The sequence below is a fragment of the Anolis carolinensis genome, chromosome 1, assembly GCF_035594765.1.
Source record: "Anolis carolinensis isolate JA03-04 chromosome 1, rAnoCar3.1.pri, whole genome shotgun sequence".
NCBI classification, from domain to species: Eukaryota; Metazoa; Chordata; class Lepidosauria; order Squamata; family Dactyloidae; genus Anolis; species Anolis carolinensis.
The window spans coordinates 353,247,310-353,269,941 of record NC_085841.1 but is presented as its reverse complement, the minus strand read 5'-3'; the positions used below and the strand labels follow the sequence as shown (position 1 = coordinate 353,269,941).

The following is a 22,632-nucleotide window of genomic DNA, read 5'->3' as shown; positions in this document are numbered from 1 at the left end:
ACACCTTCCTCTTGTCACTATAATTTGTGCAAGCTTCCATAGCTGAGTGAGTATTAACCACCAAGAGCTGATGTTTCTATCCGAGTCTAGCATAATATGAGCCTCACGGGGCCTGCTTTTAAGGAAACCAAACCTAATTGAAACCACTAGATTGGTCTTCTGCCCATTTTAATCAAAATCCCATCAGCTGAGCATTGCAATTAATGCAATTTCCTTGCCACCAAAACAAACAAATAAACAAACACACACACACCCGGCACATGTCCATGACAGTCAATGCAAAATATATTACAACACTCTTGGTAAAAGCATTATTATGTATTTCAGAATAAGGTGTGTTCGACCGGTACATTGCCTGTGACCTTTATTTTAGTACATGCACAGTGCTTTTTAACACAAAGGTATATTTTCAGGTATGACACCTTCAGACACAAGAACATTATCTGTCACTTTATTCCCACTTATGTTCATTCTGTTGTGTGGGCAGGGAAGGCTTTCTGGAAGATCTCTTCATTCAGTGACAAGAAAAACAGGGGGCAGAGACCAGCAATGAGTAGTTACGGACAGAGACATGAGTACAGAGTGGGAGGACTTGAAGAGCACAAACTGGCTCGACATGGAGCCGCAGCACACAGGCATTAGAAAAAAAAGAGAGATTAGAAGTTAAAAGAAGCTGGAAAAAAGAAGTTAAAAGAGGCTGCCACCATCCAAAACACATCTACGTGTCAGAATATGCTGTCCACTTCACTATGCGTACCACCATACAATTACGAACAGTCACGATGAACTTCCCCACGCAAAAGAGGGAGGAAAGCAAACGATGCTCCAGCAAATCACAGACCACGGCACGATGCCAGCACTGCAGTGGCCTTCTGGAGGTGTTGCAGAGACGCCAGGGCAGATTTTCAGAAATCACACTGTGCCATTCTAACAATCTCAGAACTACAAAACAAACAGGACAAACAGCAGCCTGGAAAACTGTATATGGAACTGGAATAGTGATCCATCTCCTGGGGCTGGATCTACATTGCCATATAATCCAAATTATCAAATCAGATAATCCTGCTTTGAACTGGATTATATGAGTCTACACTTCCATATAATCCAGTTCAGAGCAGACAATCTGGATTTTATATGGCACTGTTTCATTTTAAGGTTCCTTTTCAGCAGTGGTTCCCAACCTGTGCTCCGTGGACCAACAGTGGTCTGCAAGAACTAAAATAAGGTCCACGGCCCCACTGTGACTACTACAGATAACACAGCCCAACCATTTTTTTCTTCGTCTCTTCATTTTTAGGCCTGTTCCTAGGTGCTGATTCAGAACATTGCATTGGATAGACCACATCAGCTCAAGATGATTAAATCTGGTTTTCTGTGGGCGAGCACATGGCGACTACTGGGTGGCATATGTTCTGTATCATAAACTAGAGCTGAGATGGTCTATCCAATGCAATTTTCTGAATCAGTGCCCCAAATAACCACACCAAATCTAAAGTTGACCAAAAACTGATTTGTAACCCTTTCGATACTAATGTTGGAGAGTGGTTCCTGGTCAAAATCATCCCTGGTCAAGTGGTTACTAGTCAAAAAAAGGTTGAGAACCACTGCTTTTCAGCTTTACTTGGAAATATTGAGAACTGATCCCGGGATCTTCTACCTGGAAAGCAAACTCAGTACGGCCACTTTAAAATTTTGTATGATCACTTGAAAAGTTGGCTATTACAATTCAATACTGATAAGTTATCTAATGTTTTCCATACTTTGACTATCTGAATTGGATAAACAGAGTAAGGGCCATAGCTTTATCTGAAAAATTAACACAAAAAGTAAAAGTAGAGAGACCTGGTGATTTCGGCAGGTTTTTGAGTAATTTACTCTGGTATACCGCCGATCTCTGGACTTGAATATACTGTATAAGACGCATCTATCCCAAATGGCTATGGTCCCCGTCCCCTTGATCAAGGTTGCTGTGTTATTTATTTATTATTTAATTGTATAGTTTTATCTGTTTTAATAATATGTTTATTATACTGTTATGTAATGCACTTGTTGTTCTTATGATTGGAAACCGCCCTGAGTCCCTTCTGGGAGATAGGGCGGTATATAAAGTTGTTGTTGTTGTTGTTGTTGTTGTTGTTGTTATTATTATTATTATTATTATTATTATTATTATTATTATTATTATTATTATTATAGAGGATAAATAAATCCAAAGTTGTTTAGCCATATGTGCCCAAATACTAGGAAACTTAAAACATCCTCAGATCAAGTGAGATTTTGGTCAACTGACTAAGGGAGGATATGCCCATTATTAACAAAACTAGACAACAGAGTAGAGGGTAGTTTATCAGTAAGAGGACTCAAGAAAAAGTTTTTTAAAGTTATCCATTACTAAAGACAAGTAATATTGCTGATAAAATGCAAATGTCAATCATTATGAGCCTAGCCTTCCAAGTTGCATAAAATCAAGGCTGAAGCTCAAACAGGTAGATCTGTTTCATCATCCTCTAACATACATTATAGGCAGCACATAGCAAATTGGACAAACGTTAGAATCTCAGAAAACTTCTCAAAGTGTTGCAGTTTTCTCAGTGATAACTTATAAAACAGTCTTAATCAGATCACTGAAAACCATTTTTTTTAATTGCTGAAGGTATCAATTTAGATCCCATGTTGGATTGCCATAGAATATTTTACCTGGAAATGCCAGAAGTTGAATCTGGGAGATAGCATGGTGTAAATGGTTACTATTTTAAATAGGGATTTGGGAGAATCATGAAAAGCTTACTCTCTCAGCCTCTTTTACCATTCAGGGTTATTCTGAGGATATAAGCAGAGCCATGAAAGAAAGCTGCATGCACTATCTTGAACTCATTAGAAGAAGGAATGAAAACAGTTAAAGATTTTCCCCTGACATTAAGTCTAGCCATATCTATCTCTGGGGGTTGGTGCTCATCTCCATTCCTTCTAGAACAGAGACACCAAACGACCCCCACATGCATGAGGTTCTGACTTACTTTGACAAAACTGAAAAGTATTTAATTAAAACAATGCCCTTTTTGTTGTTGTTGGGGAAGATGAAATTTCATTTAACTAGGAGTATTGAACTTTTATCCTGCCAGCTTTCAATAGCACCAATTAAAATATATCCCTTGTGCTGGCTGAACTGCTGATCTGATGGTTGGGTTGCTGATTTGAAGGTTGCCAGTTCGAATCCACAAGACGGGGTGAGCTCCCGTCTGTCAGCTCAAGCTTGTGGGGATATGAGGGAAGCCTCTCAGCTATCACATCCGGGCGTCCCCTGGGCAACGTCTCTGTAGACGGCCAAATCTCTCACACCAGAAGCAACTTGTAATATGTTCTCAAGTCGCTCCTAACACGATAAAAGAAAACTACAAAATGTAAATTACACAGAGTCAAAATGTAAACATCTTGCACTTATAGCATTTCCTGTGTTTTTAATAAAAACACACACATTTTTATTCTAATTTTATGAGCCACCTTGGGTCCCAATCTTGGAAAAACATGGGGTATAAATAAACCTGTAGATGGACAGATGGATAAATACAGGACAAAAAGAAAACTTGTACTCTTTTTTTAACTACAAAAATCCTATTTGACTTTTAAAAAGTGCATTCACTTTGAATGGCATATGATGCTCGCAAACTGCTGGATTTCTCCAATTCCAGGTGGACCCACGTGTTTCTTTGGCACGGCTCAGTTCTGGTGAATGCATGCCCCATTCTCAAATCAAAATGTTAGAGGTGTATTTTGCCATTTACATTAAGGTTATTAGAATCCCAGCTGAAAATATATGAAATAATCCAGCTGATAGAGAAGGGTTGAGTAAATTGTGGTTTTCCAGAATTACTTGACTGAAACTCCCATGAGTCCCAAACAGCATAGTTAATGATGAAGGATGATGGTAGCTATGGTTTAGCAATATCTGGAAAGCCACAGGATCCTCATCCGTTCTCACTGGTGAGCAAGTATTCCCAGTAAGCTCAAGCTGACTCTTGGGTACATATCCCCACTGGAGTCTATGCAAATAGTTGTATCATGTAAAAGATCCTTATGGGTCTCAGGGTACATCTGCAGAATTAATGCAGTTGTACACAACTCTATTTGCCATGTTATAACCATGGGAGATATAGTTTTACCAGGTCTTTAGCTTCCTCTGCCAAACAGTACTGGTGCTTCAATAAACTACAACTCCCATTATTCCACATCACTGAGCCTTGGCAGTTAAAAGTGGTGTCAAACTGCATTAATTCTGCAGTACAGATGCACCTTCACATACTTGAAGCATTAACACAGAGAGTCCTAGATTTGCTTAAGTCAAAGCTCAGCTGGGCCAGATATTTTCTCTGCTTGGGTTACCTTAAAGGGCTGCTGCAAAAATACAACCGAGAAACATTCATATATATTTTAACTGGTACTACTGAAAGCTGGCAGGATAAGTTCAAAACTGGTAGAACAGACTGACATACCTTCCTTTGATTTTAACAAGGCTTGAAAGGTGCTGCTGGACCTTAAGTCCCATCATCCTACAGAGATCCCAATTAATCAACACTTGGGAGGATCATGTGTTGGTCACATTTAATTTAAATGCTATAATCCCTGTTTATATCATTTTTGAAACAAATAATGTACTCTAGCCCCCAAGTTTTGTATGTACAAAATACAATCCACTCATGATAACCAAACTAAACAATTGGGCACTTGGGTTAAGAAACTTGCCGAGTGTTTGCAAACTGAAAGACTGTGGATAATAAACACTGCAGCATTAAGACATATTTATAAATACAGATGCACGATGGAACTTGTTGTATCACAGAGTTATAGCACATTATTATTATTATTATTATTATTATTATTATTATTATTATTATTATTATTCAAACTATGAATGATACCATTGTAACTTCCATGGTTGCAGCCTATGGGATTCCTAAAGTTTAGGGCCTTTCCTGGGATTTGCAATCTAGAGCTTTCTGGATGTAAAACTGCAAATCCCAGGATTCTACAGTTGTTCAAGTATAATCGGAGCATTATAATTTCATAGTATAGGGCCCAGTGTTTCTAACAGCCAGTGGTTTATCTTTGAAATTTTCAAGCCAGAGAAAATCAGGAGACCAAACCAATAAACCTTACCTAAACAAGAGCATTAGAAAGGACCTGGAAGCAAACGTACCCTGTTTGCAAAGTTAGGCTTTCCTCCACAAAAGCAAAGCAGATCAACTTCAGGCAGGCATGGGCAAATGCAACTTTATTCTGTACCTGTTTACCTGATTATTTCTTTTCCACAGGAACAAAAGGACAACAAACAAAGCTTCTTTCCCCCCTTTCACTGCAGTTTATCCTTGTAAAGAAATTGCAATTGGCTGAAGCAAAATTATGAGCCCTTGGCTGCATCTACACTAGAATGAATGCAGTTTGACACCACTTTAAGTGCTATAGCTTCATGCTATGGAATCTTTTGAGTTGTAGTTTGGTAAGACACCAGCACTCTCTGTCAGAGAAACTCTTGTAAAACTACAACTCCCACGATTCCACAGCACTGAGCCATGGCAGGTAAAATGGTGCCAAACTATTTTAAATCTACACTATAGACACAACCCTTGTCTTCCTGCTGTACCTTTATATCACAGTACCTTACACTAGCATTTTTAAGGTTTTAAATTGTATATTATATTTAGTGTTGTTAGCTACTTCAGGTCTCTTTTTAGGGAGATAAAATGGGACAAAATCTACACATAAAAAAGTGAAAATGATTGTTTGTTTGGTTTTTTGTTTGTATTTTCCAAGGTGGTTCCACATCCAGAGACCCCTCTGACTCCTGCCAACAACAGATCTGGACAAAACTTGGCACACATACCCATCATGGTCAACTGAAAATACTGGTGGGGATGGGGTGGGTGGGTTGACCAAGGATGATGGGTGCCATAGTCCACCTACATCCAAAGGCTCATGTACATCCCGAGAGCCATGTGTATTTCTAATGCCACTATTCATAAAATCCAAAACCAAACAATGACTACTTCTAATATTTGTCATTCCAAAATACCTAACACAGGCTTCGCCAGATACCTAGTAGTAGTTGAAGTAGTAGTAAAAGAAGAAGATACTACAGTGCTTCCCATGAAATAGGCAGCCAAATTTCCCTCAGATGTGCCTCTTCTACCAGCAGCTACCAAAGGTTTGCCTACCCTTTCCAAAGTTGTGACCTCAAACTCAAACCACAAAATCAGTGCTTCCCAACCTTTGATCATCTTGGTGTTTTTGACTTCAGCTCCCACAACTCCTAACAGCTGGTAAACTAGCAGGGATGTCTGGGAGTTGAAGTCCAAAACACCAAGAAGATCAAAGGTTGGGAAGCACTGGTTTTATAGTCTGAGTTTGAGACTATGTCTCTGGGAACCAGGATTCAAATCCAGATCATAATGGAAAGCCAATGAGTGACCTTGGGGGAGTTACACTCTTTCAGCTTCAGAGGAAAGTAAAAGCAATTTTCCTATAAACAAATCTTAATAAGAAAACCCCATAATAAAATCACCATGGATCAGAAATGACTTGAAAGCACACAACAACAAAGAACTGATAATCATTAGTACTTGAAAATATGAAAATATTTTCTAATATTACGGTACTTTATTATATTTTTCAGGAGAAATACAAGAAAAAATGTTTGAGGTTATATGGAAACCGTTTATCAATTCTAAGTACTGAATTAATGGCAAATTTAAGCCACCCTCAGATCTATTGAGCTTTTGAATAAAATCAGATATGATGTTATTAGTAAAATTAGACAATAGAGTAGAAGATAATTTAGTAATAAGAGGATGATAGGGAAGTAGTTAGTGAATGTCTGTGACTTGGTGAGGAGGGGGATAATGCAAGATTTTAGATTATGATTTCTTGCTCTGCTGTGATAGTGAATATACTGTGGAAATTTAATAAAGTAGAAAGAATTAAAACAAAAAAAACAAAAAAAAGTTTGCCAGTGGTGAACACAGTCATTTCTGTCCACTCCAGAGACTACTTAAAGGTGCAACTACACTGCAATCTGACCCCACTTTAACCAACATGGGTCCATGCTTTGAAGTCATGGGAGTTGCAGTTTTAAAAGGACTTATGCCTTCTTTGCCAAAGAGTATCATGCCTCAATCATACTACACATCCCAGGATTGCATACCACTGAGCCAGGGCAATTAAAGTGGTGTCAAACTGCAATGTAGTTGTACCCTTAAGTGGATTCTGGAGAGAACAGAAATAACTGTGTCACCACTTTTGTAATCCTTTAACTGTACCTTTACACCAGGTATGGGCAAACTTGGGAACTCCAGGTGTTTTGGACTTCAACTCCCACAATTCCTAACAGCCTACCAGCTGTTAGGAATTGTGGGAGTTGAAGTCCAAAACACCTGGAGGGCCCAGGTTTGCCCATGCCTGCTTTATACTGTAAAGCTAATGCAGTTTGATACCACTTTTAGCTGCTTTGGCTCAATGCTATGGAATTATAGGAGTTTCAGTTTGGTGAGGCACCAGCACCTTTTGGCAGGGAAGTCTTAGGGTCTATGAAAACTACAACTCCTATGATTCCATAGCACTGAAACATGACAATTAAAGGGGTGTCAAAGTGCATTAACCTTATAGTGTAGATGCATCCTTAAGAGGATTGCGGAAGGAACACAAGAGAGCTGCAAACTTGGCTCCACAACTCCAAAGCACATCTTGGGAGGCACTATATCCCACAAAAGGAGAGGCGGGTAATAAATTAAAAGTTATTATTATTATTACTACTACTACATTTATTATTATTATTTGAAACACAAGAGGAGTCCACAGCAGACACTCTGCTGGCTGTTGTATTAGATCACATGTCGGACACTTCCCATTTATTATTATTATTATTATTATTACTACTACTACTACTACTACTACCCTGTTTCCCCAAAAATAAGACATCCCCAGAAAATAAGACCTAGTAGAGGTTTTGCTGAATTGCTAAATATAAGGCCTCCCCCAAAAGTAAGACCTAGCAAAGTTTTTCTTTGGAAGCATGTCCACCAAAAAGAACACCAGAGCATGCAGGATTGGTAAATGTACATACTATAGATTGTTGTACATGGGAATAATGGTAGTAACAGGAAACTCCTGACAGGATTCACAGTTTGTCTGGTCATGCTGGTTTGTGATGACAACTACTGTACAGTATATAATAAATGTTCTTTTTTTTTGTTCAACAATAAATGTGAATTCTTCTTCACTGAAAAGTAAGACATCCCCTGAAAATAAGACCTAGTACATCTTTAGGAGCAAAAATTAATATAAGACACTGTTTTATTTTCGGGGAAGCAGAGTACTATTACTACTACCGTGTTGTCCTGAAAATAAGATAGTGTCTTATATTAATTTTTGCTCCCAAAGATGCTCTAGGTCTTATTTTCAGGGGATGTCTTATTTTTCCATGAAGAAGATTTCACATTTATTGTTGAACAAAAAAATGAACATTATATACTGTACAGTAGTTGTCATCATAAACCAGCATAACCAGACAAACTGTGAATCCTATCAAGAATTTCTTGTTACTACCAATATTTCCACGTACAACACTTTATGATACTTACATTTGCCGATCCTGCATGCTCTGGTGTTCTGTTCGGCGGGCATGCTTCCAAACAAAAACTTTGCTAGGTCTTACTTTCGGGAGAGGCCTTATATTTGGCAATTCAGCAAAACCTCTACTAGGTCTTATTTTCTGGGGATGTCTTGTTTTAGGGGAAACAGGGTATCATCATTAAACACACAGCATTGTCTCCTTTGCTCACCCTGTGATGAGGTTCCCAACCCAAAACCATAATGCACCAGGACATAAGTCAATGAAATACCGTGTTTCCCCGAAAATAAGACAGTGTCTTATATTATTTTTTGCTCCCAAAGATGTGCTAGGTCTTATTTTTAGGGGATGTCTTATTTTTCCATGAAGAAGAATTCACATTTATTGTTGAACAAAAAAAATGAACATTTATTATATACTGTACAGTAGTTGTCATCACAAACCAACATAACCAAACCAGACAAACTATGACTCCTGTCAAGACTTTCTTGTTACTACTGTATAAATATAAATAATATAACATTTTAATATATTATTACCATTATTTCCATGTACAACTGGTGTGTACATTTACCGATCCTGCAAGTTCTGGTGTTTTGTTTGGCGGGCGCCGGGCATGCTTCCAAACAAAAACTTTGCTAGGTTTTACTTTTGGGGGAGGCCTTATATTTAGCAATTCAGCAAAACCTCTGCTAGGTCTTATTTTTTGGGGATGTCTTATTTTCGGGGAAACAGGGTAACACGTTGGCATATCCAAACAGAAAAGAGGGGAATTGCATGGAGTTATAGAATTTGGGGTAAAAGAAAGAAAAAGCGGGATGTTTCTTTGAAGCACCCCTCCCTGATTTAATTTGGTGGGGGGCAAGCAAGCAAGAAAGGGATCCGGCTACCTAGGAAGTGAACAAGGAAGGCAAGCCGAGCTCCAGCCTGCCTTCTTTCTTCCTTCTCCAGCAGCTGCGGGCAGCAAAAGGGGAAGCTGCTGGAGGTAAACAAACAAGGCGGCGGGGAAGAAAAGGAGGAGGAGGAGGAGGAAGAAGAAGAGGGCCATGGCGATATTTGATATTCGGCTCCCCAAGGCTGCAAACACTCCTAGCACCCCTGCTATGCACATAGGTGTGGGTTTGATTTCACAATTTCAGCCCTTCAAACCACCGCTGCCACAGTGGCAAGAGAAAAAGGGCAGCAGAAGCAAAAACAACAACAGCCTAAAGGATGCCAACTTTCAAGCTGCGATGTAAACAACCCATTGAAGATGGGAGCGGAGGGGTGGTGTTTCTCATCACAAAGACATAGAGAGCCTGTAAAACCCACCACCAACACCCCCTCCCTTTCAGCATTAGAGTCAGCATTGTTTTTGTTTATTTTTGCCCCTCCTCTCTCTCAACCTGGGGCTCTGAACTTGCATCTGCGGAGCAAAAGCCACACTGCAATGCACTAAAAAAGGGGAGGCTGTACATTCATATTATATGTATGTATAGGTGTGTTAATGCATGTGTCTGAATGTATACATATATATATCTGCATGTATTGTGTGTACGTTTATATGCATGCATATGGGTGTGTATTACACACACACATTCAAGGCGGGTCAAAAGTCACAAAGGTGTCTGATGTTTTAATAACTTGAAATTTTTTTTGAAAAGATTTTACATGTAATCTAATGTAGTTTTATTTTCTAGATATACTATATATGACAGTATGGTACTGTAATTTAAATTAAAAACAAAAAAGAAAGGAGTTATTAAATATTGAAATTCCTTTGTGACTTTTGGCCCACATATTTGTGTGTGTGTTTGTGTGTGCATGTGTATATATATAGAGAGAGAGAGAGAGAGAGAATTGTGTGTGTATATATACATACATTTGTATATATGCATGCATGTACATCTGTATATGTGTATATATATGTATGCATTGTGTATGTATATATGTATGTATATATGCATTATGAGTGTGTGTATATTCATAATGTAATTTTGTTTCCTATATATATCATATATGATGGCAAATTAAAAACAAAATAATGGAGTTATTAAATATTGAAATCCGCTTTGTGACTTTTGACCTATCCTTTCTCTCTATAGATGTATGTATATACATGCATGTGTCTGTGTATACATACATGTATGTGTCTGTGCCTATACCTATATGTGTATATACATGTGTGTATATATATGCATGTCTGTGCACACACATATATGCATTGTGTGAAAATATATGTATGAATATGTGTATAGATCTATACATGTTTGTGCCTAAAGGCATGTGTATACCTATTATTATTATTATTATTATACTTATACCCCGCTTTATCTCCCCCAAAGGAGACTCAAAGCGGTTTAACATAAAAGCATCCGCATAATCACTTAGAATGTACAAATATACATATGTGTGTGCATTGTGAGTGTGTATATATTATACTTATAGGCACTGTGTGTATAGATCTATGCATGTTTATGCATAAAGGTATGTGCATGTAGTTATATGTGTGTGCATTGTGTGTATGAGTAATATTATTATTAAAGGTATGTGCATACAATGTGTGTGCATTGTGTATGGGTGTGAGTATATATATGCATTGTGTGTATGTGCATGCGTGTATATATATGCATGTTTATCTAAAGTCATGTGCAGTTATGTGTGCATTGTGTGTGAAATATGCATTGTGTGTGTGCATGCATGTGTGTATATGTGTATGCATGTGTGTATAGCTCTATGCTTGTTTGTATCTAAAGGCATGTGCATATAGTTATGTGTGTGCATCTGTGTTAGCAATATTATTATTATTGAAGGCATGTGCGTACAATTGTGTGTGAGAGTATTGTGTATGTATAGATCTATAGTCTCTAAAGTCATATGCATATAGTTATATGTTTGTCTGTATGAGTATTATTAAAGCCATGTGCATACAATGCATGTGCACTGAGTATATATATATATGCACTGTGTATATGCATGTGCATATAGATCTATGCATGTTTGTCTCTAAAGTCATATGCATATATGTTTGTGTCTATATGAGTATTATTAAAGCCATGTGCATACAATCCATGTGCATTGTGAGTATATATATGCATTGTGTGTATGCATATGCATATAGATCTATGCATGTTTGCCTCTAAAGTCATATGCATATAGTTATATGTTTGTGTCTGTATGAGTATTATTAAAGCCATGTGCATACAATGCATGTGCACTGAGTATATATATATATATATGCACTGTGTATATGCATGTGCATATAGATCTATGCATGTTTGTCTCTAAAGTCATATGCATATATGTTTGTGTCTATATGAGTATTATTAAAGCCATGTGCATACAATCCATGTGCATTGTGAGTATATATATGCATTGTGTGTATGCATATGCATATAGATCTATGCATGTTTGCCTCTAAAGTCATATGCATATAGTTATATGTTTGTGTCTGTATGAGTATTATTAAAGCCATGTGCATACAATGCATGTGCATTGTGAGTATATATATGCATTGTGTGTATGCATGTGCATATAGATCTATGCATGTCTGTCTCTAAAGTCATATGCATATAGTTACATGTTTGTGTCTGTATGAGTATTATTAAAGCCATGTGCATACAATGCATGTGCATTATGTGTGAGAGAGTATATATGTGCATTGCTTTATCAGTCACCTCGTGTTTACAATATTTATATGGTGCACCTTACCCAGTCTACTTTTACATCCATGTTTTTATTCGTTCTTGTCATTTGTTTTTATTGGCTAATGTTTACGTTTTTTATAATTGTGCATGTCTTTTGTGTATTGTTGTGTTTTATATTGCTATTGTTTTTATTCGGGCTTGGCCCCATGTAAGCTGCCCTGAGTCCCCTTTGGGGAGATAGAGGTGGGGTATAAAAATAAAGTTTATTATTATTATTGTGTGTATGTATGTGCATGCATGTGCGCATGCTTGTGTCTAAAGGCATGTGCATATGTATAATATAGAGAGAGAGAGGGAGGGAAGGGGGAGAGAAGCATGCCTGTGTGTGTGTGTGTGTGTGTGTGTGTGTGTAGTACACACCCATCTACAAGCATCCAGGCCTTTTCCCCAAAGCCTTGCATCCAGCCCTCCTCAATCAATGCGCCTGGACAATGAATGCACCAAAGAACACAACACGAGGAAGGGAGCCACGGAGTCACCCGGAGCCCGGGGTCCACTTACATGCCGCGGAGGGAGGAGAGGAGAGGAGGCTTTGGGAAGCGGCGCCGAGGCCTAGGAAGGAGGGCGGCTGCTGGGCTGCAACCTCCTCCTCCTCCTCTTCCTCCGCCTCGTCCTTCTCCTGCTGCAGAGGCGTCTCCGGCGCGAGGGATCAGCCCATGGAGAGCAGAGCAGAGCGGGCGATGAATGGAAGGCGAGCCGAGGCGAGGCGAGAGAGAGCGAGAGGCAGGACGCGCTGCGGGTCCCTTGCTGCCGCCGCCGCCGCCGCCGTTGCCTTTGCCTTGGCTCCTGCGGCGGCGCTGCCCAGTTCCTCCCGCTTCCCTCCTTTGACTCCCTCGCGCCCTGTGAGTGTGTCTGCGTGTCTCCCTCTTCCCCCGGCCGACGTCCGCGGGGTCCTAACGCCCGCCTATTTCTCTTCTTCTTATTCCCAGTGTTTTTTTTTGTTGTTTTTTTTTAAATTACAATACTTTTCGACTGGAATCACTTGGGTTGCTGTGAGTTTTCCGTCCTGTACGGCCATGTCCCGGAAGCATTCTCTCCTGACGTTTCGCCCACCTCTATGGCAAGCATCCTCAGAGGTTGTGAGTTTTGTTGGGTTTATAGATCTGTGGAATAGCGTCCAGGGTGGGAGAAAGAACTCTTTGTCTGTTGGAGGTTGTAATTAATCACCTTGATTAGCATTGAATGGCCTTGCAGCTTCAAAGCCTGGCTGCTTCCTGCCTGGGGCAATCCTTTGTTGGGAGGTGATTAGCATGCTTCTCTGATACACAATTCATACACAGTAGAGTCTCACTTATCCAACATAAATGGGCCGGCAGAACGTTGGATAAGCGAATAGGTTAGGTAATAAGGAGGAATTAAGGAAAACCCTATTAGATTATGATTTTACAAATTAAGCACCAAAACATCATGTTTTACATCAAATTTGACAGAAAACGTAGTTCAATACGCAGTAATGTTATGTTGTAATTACTGTATTTACGAATTTAGACCCAAAATATCACGATATATTGAAAACATTGACTACAAAAATGGCTTGGATGATCCAGAAGCTTGGATAAGCAAGTGTTGGATAAGTGAGGCTCTACTGTACTGTATTTACGAATTTAGCACCAAAATATCACGATATATTGAAAGCATTGACTACAAAAATGGCTTGGATAATCCAGAAGCTTGGATAACCGAAGCTTGGATAAGTGAGACTCTACTGTAATCACCTTGATTAGCATTGAATAGCCTTGCAGCTTCAAAGCCTGGCTGCTTCCTGCCTGGAGGAATCCTTTGTTGGGAGGTGATTAGCATGCTTCTATGACACTGTATGTACCCAAGACGCACAATGCATAAACAGTAGAGTCTCACTTATCCAACATAAAGGGGCTGGCAGAATGTTGGATAAGTGAAAATGTTGGATAATAAGGAAGAATTAAGGAAAACCCTATTAGACATCAAATTAGGTTATGATTTTACAAATTAAGCACCAAAACATCATGTTTAACAACAAACTTGACAGAAAAAGTAGTTCAATATGCAGTAATGCCATGTAGCAATTACTGTATTTACGAATTTAGCACCAAAACATCACAATGTATTGAAAATCATTGACTACAAAAAAATTAACTATGAAAAGGCAGACTGCGTTGGATAATCCAGAAGGTTGGATAAGCGAATGTTGGATAAGTGAGACTCTACTGTATATACTTACACGCATTGTATGCACATACCTTTAATAATAATATTACTCACACATTTACACATGCATTTACACACACATATAACTATATGTACATGTATTTATATGCAAGCATGTATATATCTATACCAGGCATGGGCAAAATTTGGACCTCCAGGCCCTTTTGGACTTCAACTTCCACAATTCCTAACAGATGTGGGCAAAATGTCAGGAGAGAATGCTTCTAGAACATGGCCTGACAGCCTGGAAAACTCACAGCAACTCAGTGATTCCGGCCGTGAAAGCCTTCGACAACACATGTAATATTTTTTTTTACAATACTTTTTTCATTTTTCTTATTTATTTTTTATATTATTTAAATATATTGAGTTTGTATTTTATTTTTGGTTTTGTAAAACTTTTATTTTTATAGATTGTATTGGGATACTTTCATTTTTAATCTTTATTTTCCAATATTTTTGTATGATTTTTATTATTATACTTTTTATTTTTATTATTATACTTTTATTCATTTGGTTGATTTACATATTTTGGTTTTACCCAGCCTTTTCCCCAATTTAGGGACTCAAAGCTGCAGACAGCAAACATGACACAATGCAATTATTTTTATTATAATATTATTTTATAATAATCTGATTTTTTATTATTTTAATTGTAAGACTATTATTTTTATCGTTATTGCATTTTTGATTTCATGATACTTTTATCTGTTATATTTTTTATTATGAGACAGTAGAATCTCACTTATCCAACATTTGCTTATCCAACGTTCTGGATTATCCAATGCAGTTTGCCTCCCGTCCTGATCCACAGCTCTTTCTCTAGGCATCAAGGATTGAACTTTTTATGGATGTAATTTCCGACGAGGTTGCTACTGTAAGTTCATTTATGCAATTCTATCTTTATTTCTAGTCAATTTGTTAGTAAGCCAATGTTTTTGTAGTCAATGTTTTCAATATATTGCAATGTTTTGGTGCTAAATTCATAAATACAGTAATTACTACATAACATTACCGTGTATTGAACTGCTTCTTCTGTCGATTTGTTGTAAAACATGTTGTTTTTGGTGCTTAATTTGTAAAATCATAACGTAATTTGACGTTCAATAGGATTTTCCCTCCTTATTATCCAACATTTTCGCTTATCCAATGTTCTGCCGGCCCGTTTATGTTGGATAAGTGAGACTCTACTGTACATCCATTTATTTATTTGCTTACTTACTTTGCTTGAAGCATTTTCTGCAAATCCTGCACAACAAATCTTTTTAAATGTCTAAATCAGCCACTAGGTGGCATTCAGAAACCTTTTACTGTTGCCACATTCTTCGCTGTGGTCGCACAATTTAAGAAACAGTAATCTAGAAATTCCTTCAAATGTGCAATTGCAATCTACTGTATACACGCGAGTATAAGCCGAGTTTTTCAGCCCTTCTTTAGGGCTGAAAAAAGCCCCCCTCAGCTTATACTCGAGTGAGGATCCTGGTCGGCTTATATTCAGGTCAGCTTACACTCGAGTATATACAGTACATTTATTATTTTTCCTATTATTGTTACTATTACATTTATTATTTTACTCTAGTATAATTATTACATGTATTATTTTACTCTATTATTAGTTACTATTACATTTATTTTACTCTTATTATTATTATTATATTTATTATTTTACTCTTATTATTATTATTATATTTATTATTTTACTATATTATTAGTTATTATTATATTTATTATTTTACTGTAATATTATTATTACATTTAATATTTAACTCTATTTATTATTATTGGAAGGATACATAAGCACATTTACATTGAAGATGGTTAGAATAATGATTTAATCAGAGTTGGACACTCTTATCTTACATTATATAGTAGAGTCTCACTTATCCAACACTCGCTTATCCAACGTTCTGGATTATCCAACGCATTTTTGTAGTCAATGTTTTCAATATATCATGATATTTTGGTGCTAAATTCGTATATACAGTAATTACTATATAGTATTACTGCGTATTGAACTACTTTTTCTGTCAAATTTGTTGTATAACATGATGTTCTAGTGCTTAATTTGTAAAGTCAGAACCTAATTTGATATTTAATAGGCTTTTCCTTAATCTCTTCTTATTATCCAATATATTCGCTTATCCAACGTTCTGTTGGCCCGTTTACGTTGGATAAGTGAGACTCTACTGTAGCTTTATTCAAAAACATTTCACTACTGATCATAGAATCATAGAATCATAGAATAGTAGAGTTGGAAGAGACCACATGGGCCATCTAGTCCAACCCCCTGCTAAGAAGCAGGAAATCGCATTCAAAGCACCCCCGACAGATGGCCATCCAGCCTCTGCTTAAAAGCCTCCAAGGAAGGAGCCTCCACCACAGCCCCGGGGAGAGAGTTCCACTGTCGAACAGCCCTCACAGTGAGGAAGTTCTTCCTGATGTTCAGGTGGAATCTCCTTTCCTGTAGTTTGAAGCCATTGTTCCGTGTCCTAGTCTGCAGGGCAGCAGAAAACAAGCTTGCTCCCTCCTCCCTATGACTTCCCTTCACATATTTGTACATGGCTATCATGTCTCCTCTCAGCCTTCTCTTCTGCAGGCTAAACATGCCCAGCTCTTTAAGCCGCTCCTCATAGGGCTTGTTCTCCAGACCCTTAATCATTTTAGTCGCCCTCCTCTGGACGCTTTCCAGCTTGTCAACGTCTCCCTTCAACTGTGGTGCCCAAAATTGGACACAGTATTCCAGGTGTGGTCTGACCAAGGCAGAATAGAGGGGGAGCATAACTTCCCTGGATCTAGACGCTATTCCCCTATTGATGCAGGCCAGAATCCCATTGGCTTTTTTAGCAGCCGCATCACATTGTTGGCTCATGTTTAACTTGTTGTCCACAAGGACTCCAAGGTCTTTTTCGCACACACTGCTGTCAAGCCAGGCGTCCCCCATTCTGTATCTTTGATTTCCATTTTTTCTGCCGAAGTGAAGTATCTTGCATTTGTCCCTGTTGAACTTCATTTTGTTAGTTTTGGCCCATCTCTCTAGTCTGTCAAGATCGTTTTGAATTCTGCTCCTGTCTTCTGGAGTGTTAGCTATCCCTCCCAGTTTTGTGTCGTCTGCAAACTTGATGATCGTGCCTTCTAACCCTTCGGGACCGCATTCGCCCTCCTCCAATCTGCTGGGACTTCTCCCGTTCTCCAAGAACTCTCGAAGATAATTGCCAGTGGTTCTGAAAAAACTTCCGCTAGTTCCTTCAGTACTCTTGGGTGTAGCTGATCTGGCCCTGGGGACTTGAATTCGTTTAGAGAGGCCAAGTGTTCCTGGACAACTTGTTTCCCTATTTGGGGTTGGATTTCCCCCAATCCTTCGTCCATTCCGTGTTGCTGAGGTTGAAGATGGCTTTCTTTTTCTGAGAAGACCGAGGCAAAGAAGGCATTAAGTAGTTCTGCCTTTTCCCTGTCCCCTGTCGCCATCACCCCATCTTCTCCTTGCAATGGCCCTATCGCCTCCTTTTTCTTCCTTTTTCTACCAACGTAAGCAAAAAAGCCTTTTTTGTTGTTTTTTATGTCCCTGGCAAGCCTGAGCTCATTTTGCGCTTCAGCCTTGCGAACCTTTTCCCTACAGGTGTTGGCTATACATTTGAATTCTTCTTTGGTGATTTCTCCCCTTTTCCACTTCTTGTGCATGTCACTTTTGAGCTTTAGCTCAGTTAGAAGTTCTTTGGACATCCATTCTGGCTTCTTTGCACTTGTCTTATTTTTCTTCTTTGTTGGCACTGTTTGCATTTGCGCCTTGAGTATTTCACTTTTGAAAAACTCCCATCCATCCTTAACTCCCTTGTTTTTTAATATCGGCGTCCATGGAATGCCGCTCAGTAATTCCTTCATTTTTTGGAAGTCAGCTCTCTTAAAGTCCAGAATGCGTGTTTGACTTGTCTTAGTTTCAGCATTCCTTTGTATTGCAAACTGCAGGAGCACATGGTCACTTGCCCCTAAGGATCCAACCACTTCAACTGTATTGATCAGGTCTTCCACATTTGTTAAGATTAGATCAAGAGTTGCTGATCCCCTTGTTGCCTCTTCTACCTTCTGGACCATAAAATTATCTGCAAGGCAAGTGAGGAATTTGTTGGACTTTGTACTCTTGGCTGAGTTTGTTTTCCAGCAGATATCGGGATAATTGAAATCGCCCATGACTACTATATCTCTTCTTTGTGCCTGTTTGGTCAGCTGTTGACAGAAGGCTTCATCAAGTCCTTCATCCTGACTCGGAGGTCTGTAGTAGACACCCACGACAAGATCTTTTTGAGTCCCGGTTCCCTTGATTCTTATCCAGATGCTTTCAAGCTGGTTTCCCGGATTACAGTCTTGCATTTCTTCTGCAACGTAACTGTTTTTGACATATAAAGCTACTCCCCCTCCTCTCCCCTTTGTTCTATTTCTGTGAAAGAGGTTATAGCCCTCAATGGTTAAATTCCAGTGATGGGAGTCATCCCACCAGGTTTCAGTGATGCCTATGACATCGTATGTGTGGTGCTGTGCTAGGAGTTGGAGTTCGTCTTGCTTATTTCCCATGCTCTGAGCATTAGTGTAAAGACATGTAAGCCCCTGTGACCTCCCCTCGAACTGTTTATTTGGGATTATTGTGCTCTCTGTACTTGGTCCTTGCTGTGTTTGTGCAGCCCTCCGTTTAGCCTTTCGGCGGTTCCCTGTGGTCGTGGGTAATATAGTGTTCGCCAGGCTGTTGTTCCCCTCCCCCAGTGGATCTAGTTTAAAGTGCGCCTGATGAGGTTTGTGAGTCTGTGTGCAAAAAGATGTTTTCCTACTTGTGTGAGATGCACCCCATCGCTTGCCAGTAGTCCATCCTCTTGGAAGAGTAGACCATGGTCAAGGAAGCCAAAATGCTCCTCTTGACACCACTTTCTGAGCCAGTTATTGACCTGTACTATTTTTCCGGCCCTTGTAGAGCCGTGTCCTACAACAGGGAGGAGGGATGAAAAGATCACATGTACGTTATACAGTTTTAGCTTTGTTCCCAGAGCTCGAAAATCATTGGTGATCTTTTGAAAAGTATGCCTAGCGGTGTCATTGGTACCTACATGAATCAACATAAGGTGGGGAGGGTGATGGGGCTTTAGGAGCCTGCTGAGCCTCTGAGTGATATGGTGTATTTTTGCCCCTGGGAGGCAGCATGTTTCTCGAGCCATCCCATCCGGTCTGGAAATGATGGCTTCCGTTCCTCTAAGGAGGGAGTCACCTACTACCAAGACCTGTTTCCTTTGAGGATTGACAGGGTCCCTTTTGTGCAAGACAGTGTGTATGTCCCCTGAAGAGTGTTCCTGTTGAAGTGAATCATGTAGGTGTAAAGTGTTGTCCTCCTCCTCAACATCCCCAGTGCATTCATCAATGACAATCCATTGAGATACATCCGAGAGCCCATTACTCTCCCAAGGATGTTCCTGTTGCTCCTGGTCTATGATTGGGGATGGAGCATTTGCATGATTACATAAGTGTGACTGTGGTGATGCACTGTCCCCGTCAGGGCTATCCCCTGCGCATTGATCCAGGGTGGTCCACTGAGTGCTATCTAAGAAACTGTGGTCCTCCACAAGATGTGTTTCCTGATTGTATGTTAATGATGTAAGAATTTCAAATCTGTTGTGTAAATGCAGCTGAGCAGAGGAGTTCTGCGGAGGCTGCCTGGTCCTGCGTCTCCTTCTATGGGTGACCTCCTTCCAAGCCTGAGGGTTGTCTACCTTTGAGTTGATCTCCCCATAAGGTTCCTGATCATGGTCTTGGTGGTGTTGGTGTGATGCAGGCTGCTGATCTACAGCAGCGTGTTGTGCAGTGTCCAAGAAGAGCTCGAGTGCCTGAATGTCCTTAAGGGTCTTAATACGGTGCTCGAGCTGTTGGATCCTCTGCTCCATCAGAGTCATCTGTTTGCATTTGGAGCAGATGTAGTTGTCTAGTTTTTGTGTGAAAAAGCGGAACATGCCACAGCTGGTGCATGTGATGGGAATGTTTTGCTTTTGTTGCATCTCTTGGTGAGCGTGGTGGCCAAGTGGGATCTTTGTACAGTTAAGTAATATGCACGCACTTTATGTGCAAACTGCAACAAACCACCTTTTTGTGTATTTGTTTATGTTGCTTTGTTTCCTGTACGTACTGCAAAGGATAGTTAGTAAAGGTGCAAATAAAGCTTTCCCAGAAACTCAATTAACAGGGGACAATGCCTGCTGTCAATCAACTTAAGTACCTGGCTCTCTTTCAACACAACAGTCACACAACAGTTAGACTTTGACCACAGGAGCCAAGCCCACACTCAGTTTAAAATCTTAGCCAAATCTTAGCCAAATCCTACCTGAAGCCAGGGAGCAAAAATGTCCTCCTGCTGCCTCTGCTTCTGCGAGAATCAACTGCCCTTCTGGGATCAGGCTCTGGCAGAAACTCACACTGGCAAATAAAGCTTTCCCAGAAACTCAATTAACAGGGGACAATGCCTGCTGTCAATCAACTTAAGTACCTGGCTCTCTTTCAACACAACAGTCACACAACAGTTAGACTTTGACCACAGGAGCCAAGCCCACACTCAGTTTAAAATCTTAGCCAAATCTTAGCCAAATCCTACCTGAAGCCAGGGAGCAAAAATGTCCTCCTGCTGCCTCTGCTGTCCTCCTGCTGCCTCTGATACCTGTATTAATGTAGTTTTATTGGTATTTATTTTTATTTTGAAATTTACCAGTAGCGGCTGCATTGCCCACCCTCGGTTTATACTCAAGTCAATAAGTTTTCCCATTTTTTGTGGTAAAATTAAGTGCCTTGGCTTGTATTTGGGTCGGGTTATCCTCGAGTATATACGGTACTTTCCTATAACTTCAAACCCTTAGATGGAGTCCTACTTTATTTAAGAGAACCATCCTGCCCTTGAGGTCTTCTCTTAACCAAGCCGATTTATAGAAGGGTAGGTTTCGAATGAACATTAAAATATTTACAAGTTGTGGATAGTGAAATCTATGGATGCAGAATCTGTGGATACGGAGGGCTAATTGCATGTCTTTTAATTCTGTATGCCTTTTGCATTAGGAGAGTTTGCAAGCTCTCGTTCAGGCATGGGCAAACTTCGGCCCTCCTGGTGTTTTGTACTTCAACTCCCACAATTCCTAACAGCCTATCGGCTGTTAGGAATTGTGGGAGTTGAAGTCCAAAACACCAGGAGGGCCGAAGTTTGCCCATACCTGCTCTAGTTGAAGGCTTAGATGAGGCTACTCAAAGTTTGTGGATTTATGCCATTCCTATAAACATTGGTTGCCAATCTGTGTTGAGTTTCCAGGACACTATACAAATGCAATAATAATAGGACACAAGTATAATACTAATCCCTAGTACACTGGAGGAAAAATTACTGATCCAGCACATCAGAAAGCTTGAGAAATGCTGGACTGGACTATGTTTTGTTCTGATTCTCTTCTTAAAACTTCTAGGATCAAACTTCTCCTTTAATTAAGGTGGTTTCCAAAGGAAATAATTTTTAGATTACTAGTAAAAAGGTAAAGTTAAAGGTTTCCCCTGACATTAAGTCCAGTCGTGTCCAACTCTAGGGGTTGGTGCTCATCTACATTTCTCAGCCGAAGAGCCGGCGTTGTCCGTAGACACCTCCAACGTCATGGCTGGCATGACGGCATGGAGCGCCGTTACTTTCCTGCCGGAGCGGTACCTATTGATCTACTCACATTTGCATGTTTTCGAACTGCTAGGTTGGCAGAAGCTGGAGCTAACAGTGGAAGCTCACCCTGCTCCCCAGATTTGAACCTGTGACCTTTTGGTCTGCAAGTTCAGCAGCTCAGCTTTTTAACACACTGCTCCACGGGGGGGGGGGGGGCTCCTTTAAATTATTACTTGGCATTTTATTGCTTGTAAAAGTGACAACCTATTAAGCCAATACTTACAAGCTTTGCTTCTGGTTTCATAGTTCCACAACCATGCCAAATGTCAAAGAGTTCTGCTTAAAAAGTTTCATAGTTGCGGCAAGTTAAAAGGTGTTCAAAAGGAACATGTTTACATTTTCCTGAATGTAATGTTTTGCTTGAGCCCTGGATAGCGCAGCGGGTTAAACTGCTGAGCTACTGAACTTGCTGACCAAAAGGCTGG

General features: G+C 39.7%; 2 protein-coding genes across 2 annotated transcripts in view; both read right to left on the bottom strand.

The window, feature by feature from the left end:
- The window catches only part of akt1 (AKT serine/threonine kinase 1), a 141,811-nt gene extending 128,864 nt beyond the window's left edge, over window positions 1–12,947 (bottom strand). Inside the window, exon 1 of the mRNA XM_062968556.1 lies at window positions 12,808–12,947. The gene's annotated coding sequence lies outside the window, so the exon portion shown is untranslated. The remainder of the gene's footprint in view (window positions 1–12,807) is intronic.
- A 4,696-nt stretch (window positions 12,948–17,643) lies between these two features.
- LOC134295586 (uncharacterized) overlaps window positions 17,644–22,632 on the bottom strand; it is a 252,270-nt gene continuing 247,281 nt past the window's right edge. Inside the window, exon 2 of the mRNA XM_062968557.1 lies at window positions 17,644–21,146. Coding sequence (XP_062824627.1) covers window positions 19,251–20,522 — 1,272 coding nt within the window. The 5' untranslated portion in view covers window positions 20,523–21,146 and the 3' untranslated portion in view covers window positions 17,644–19,250. The remainder of the gene's footprint in view (window positions 21,147–22,632) is intronic.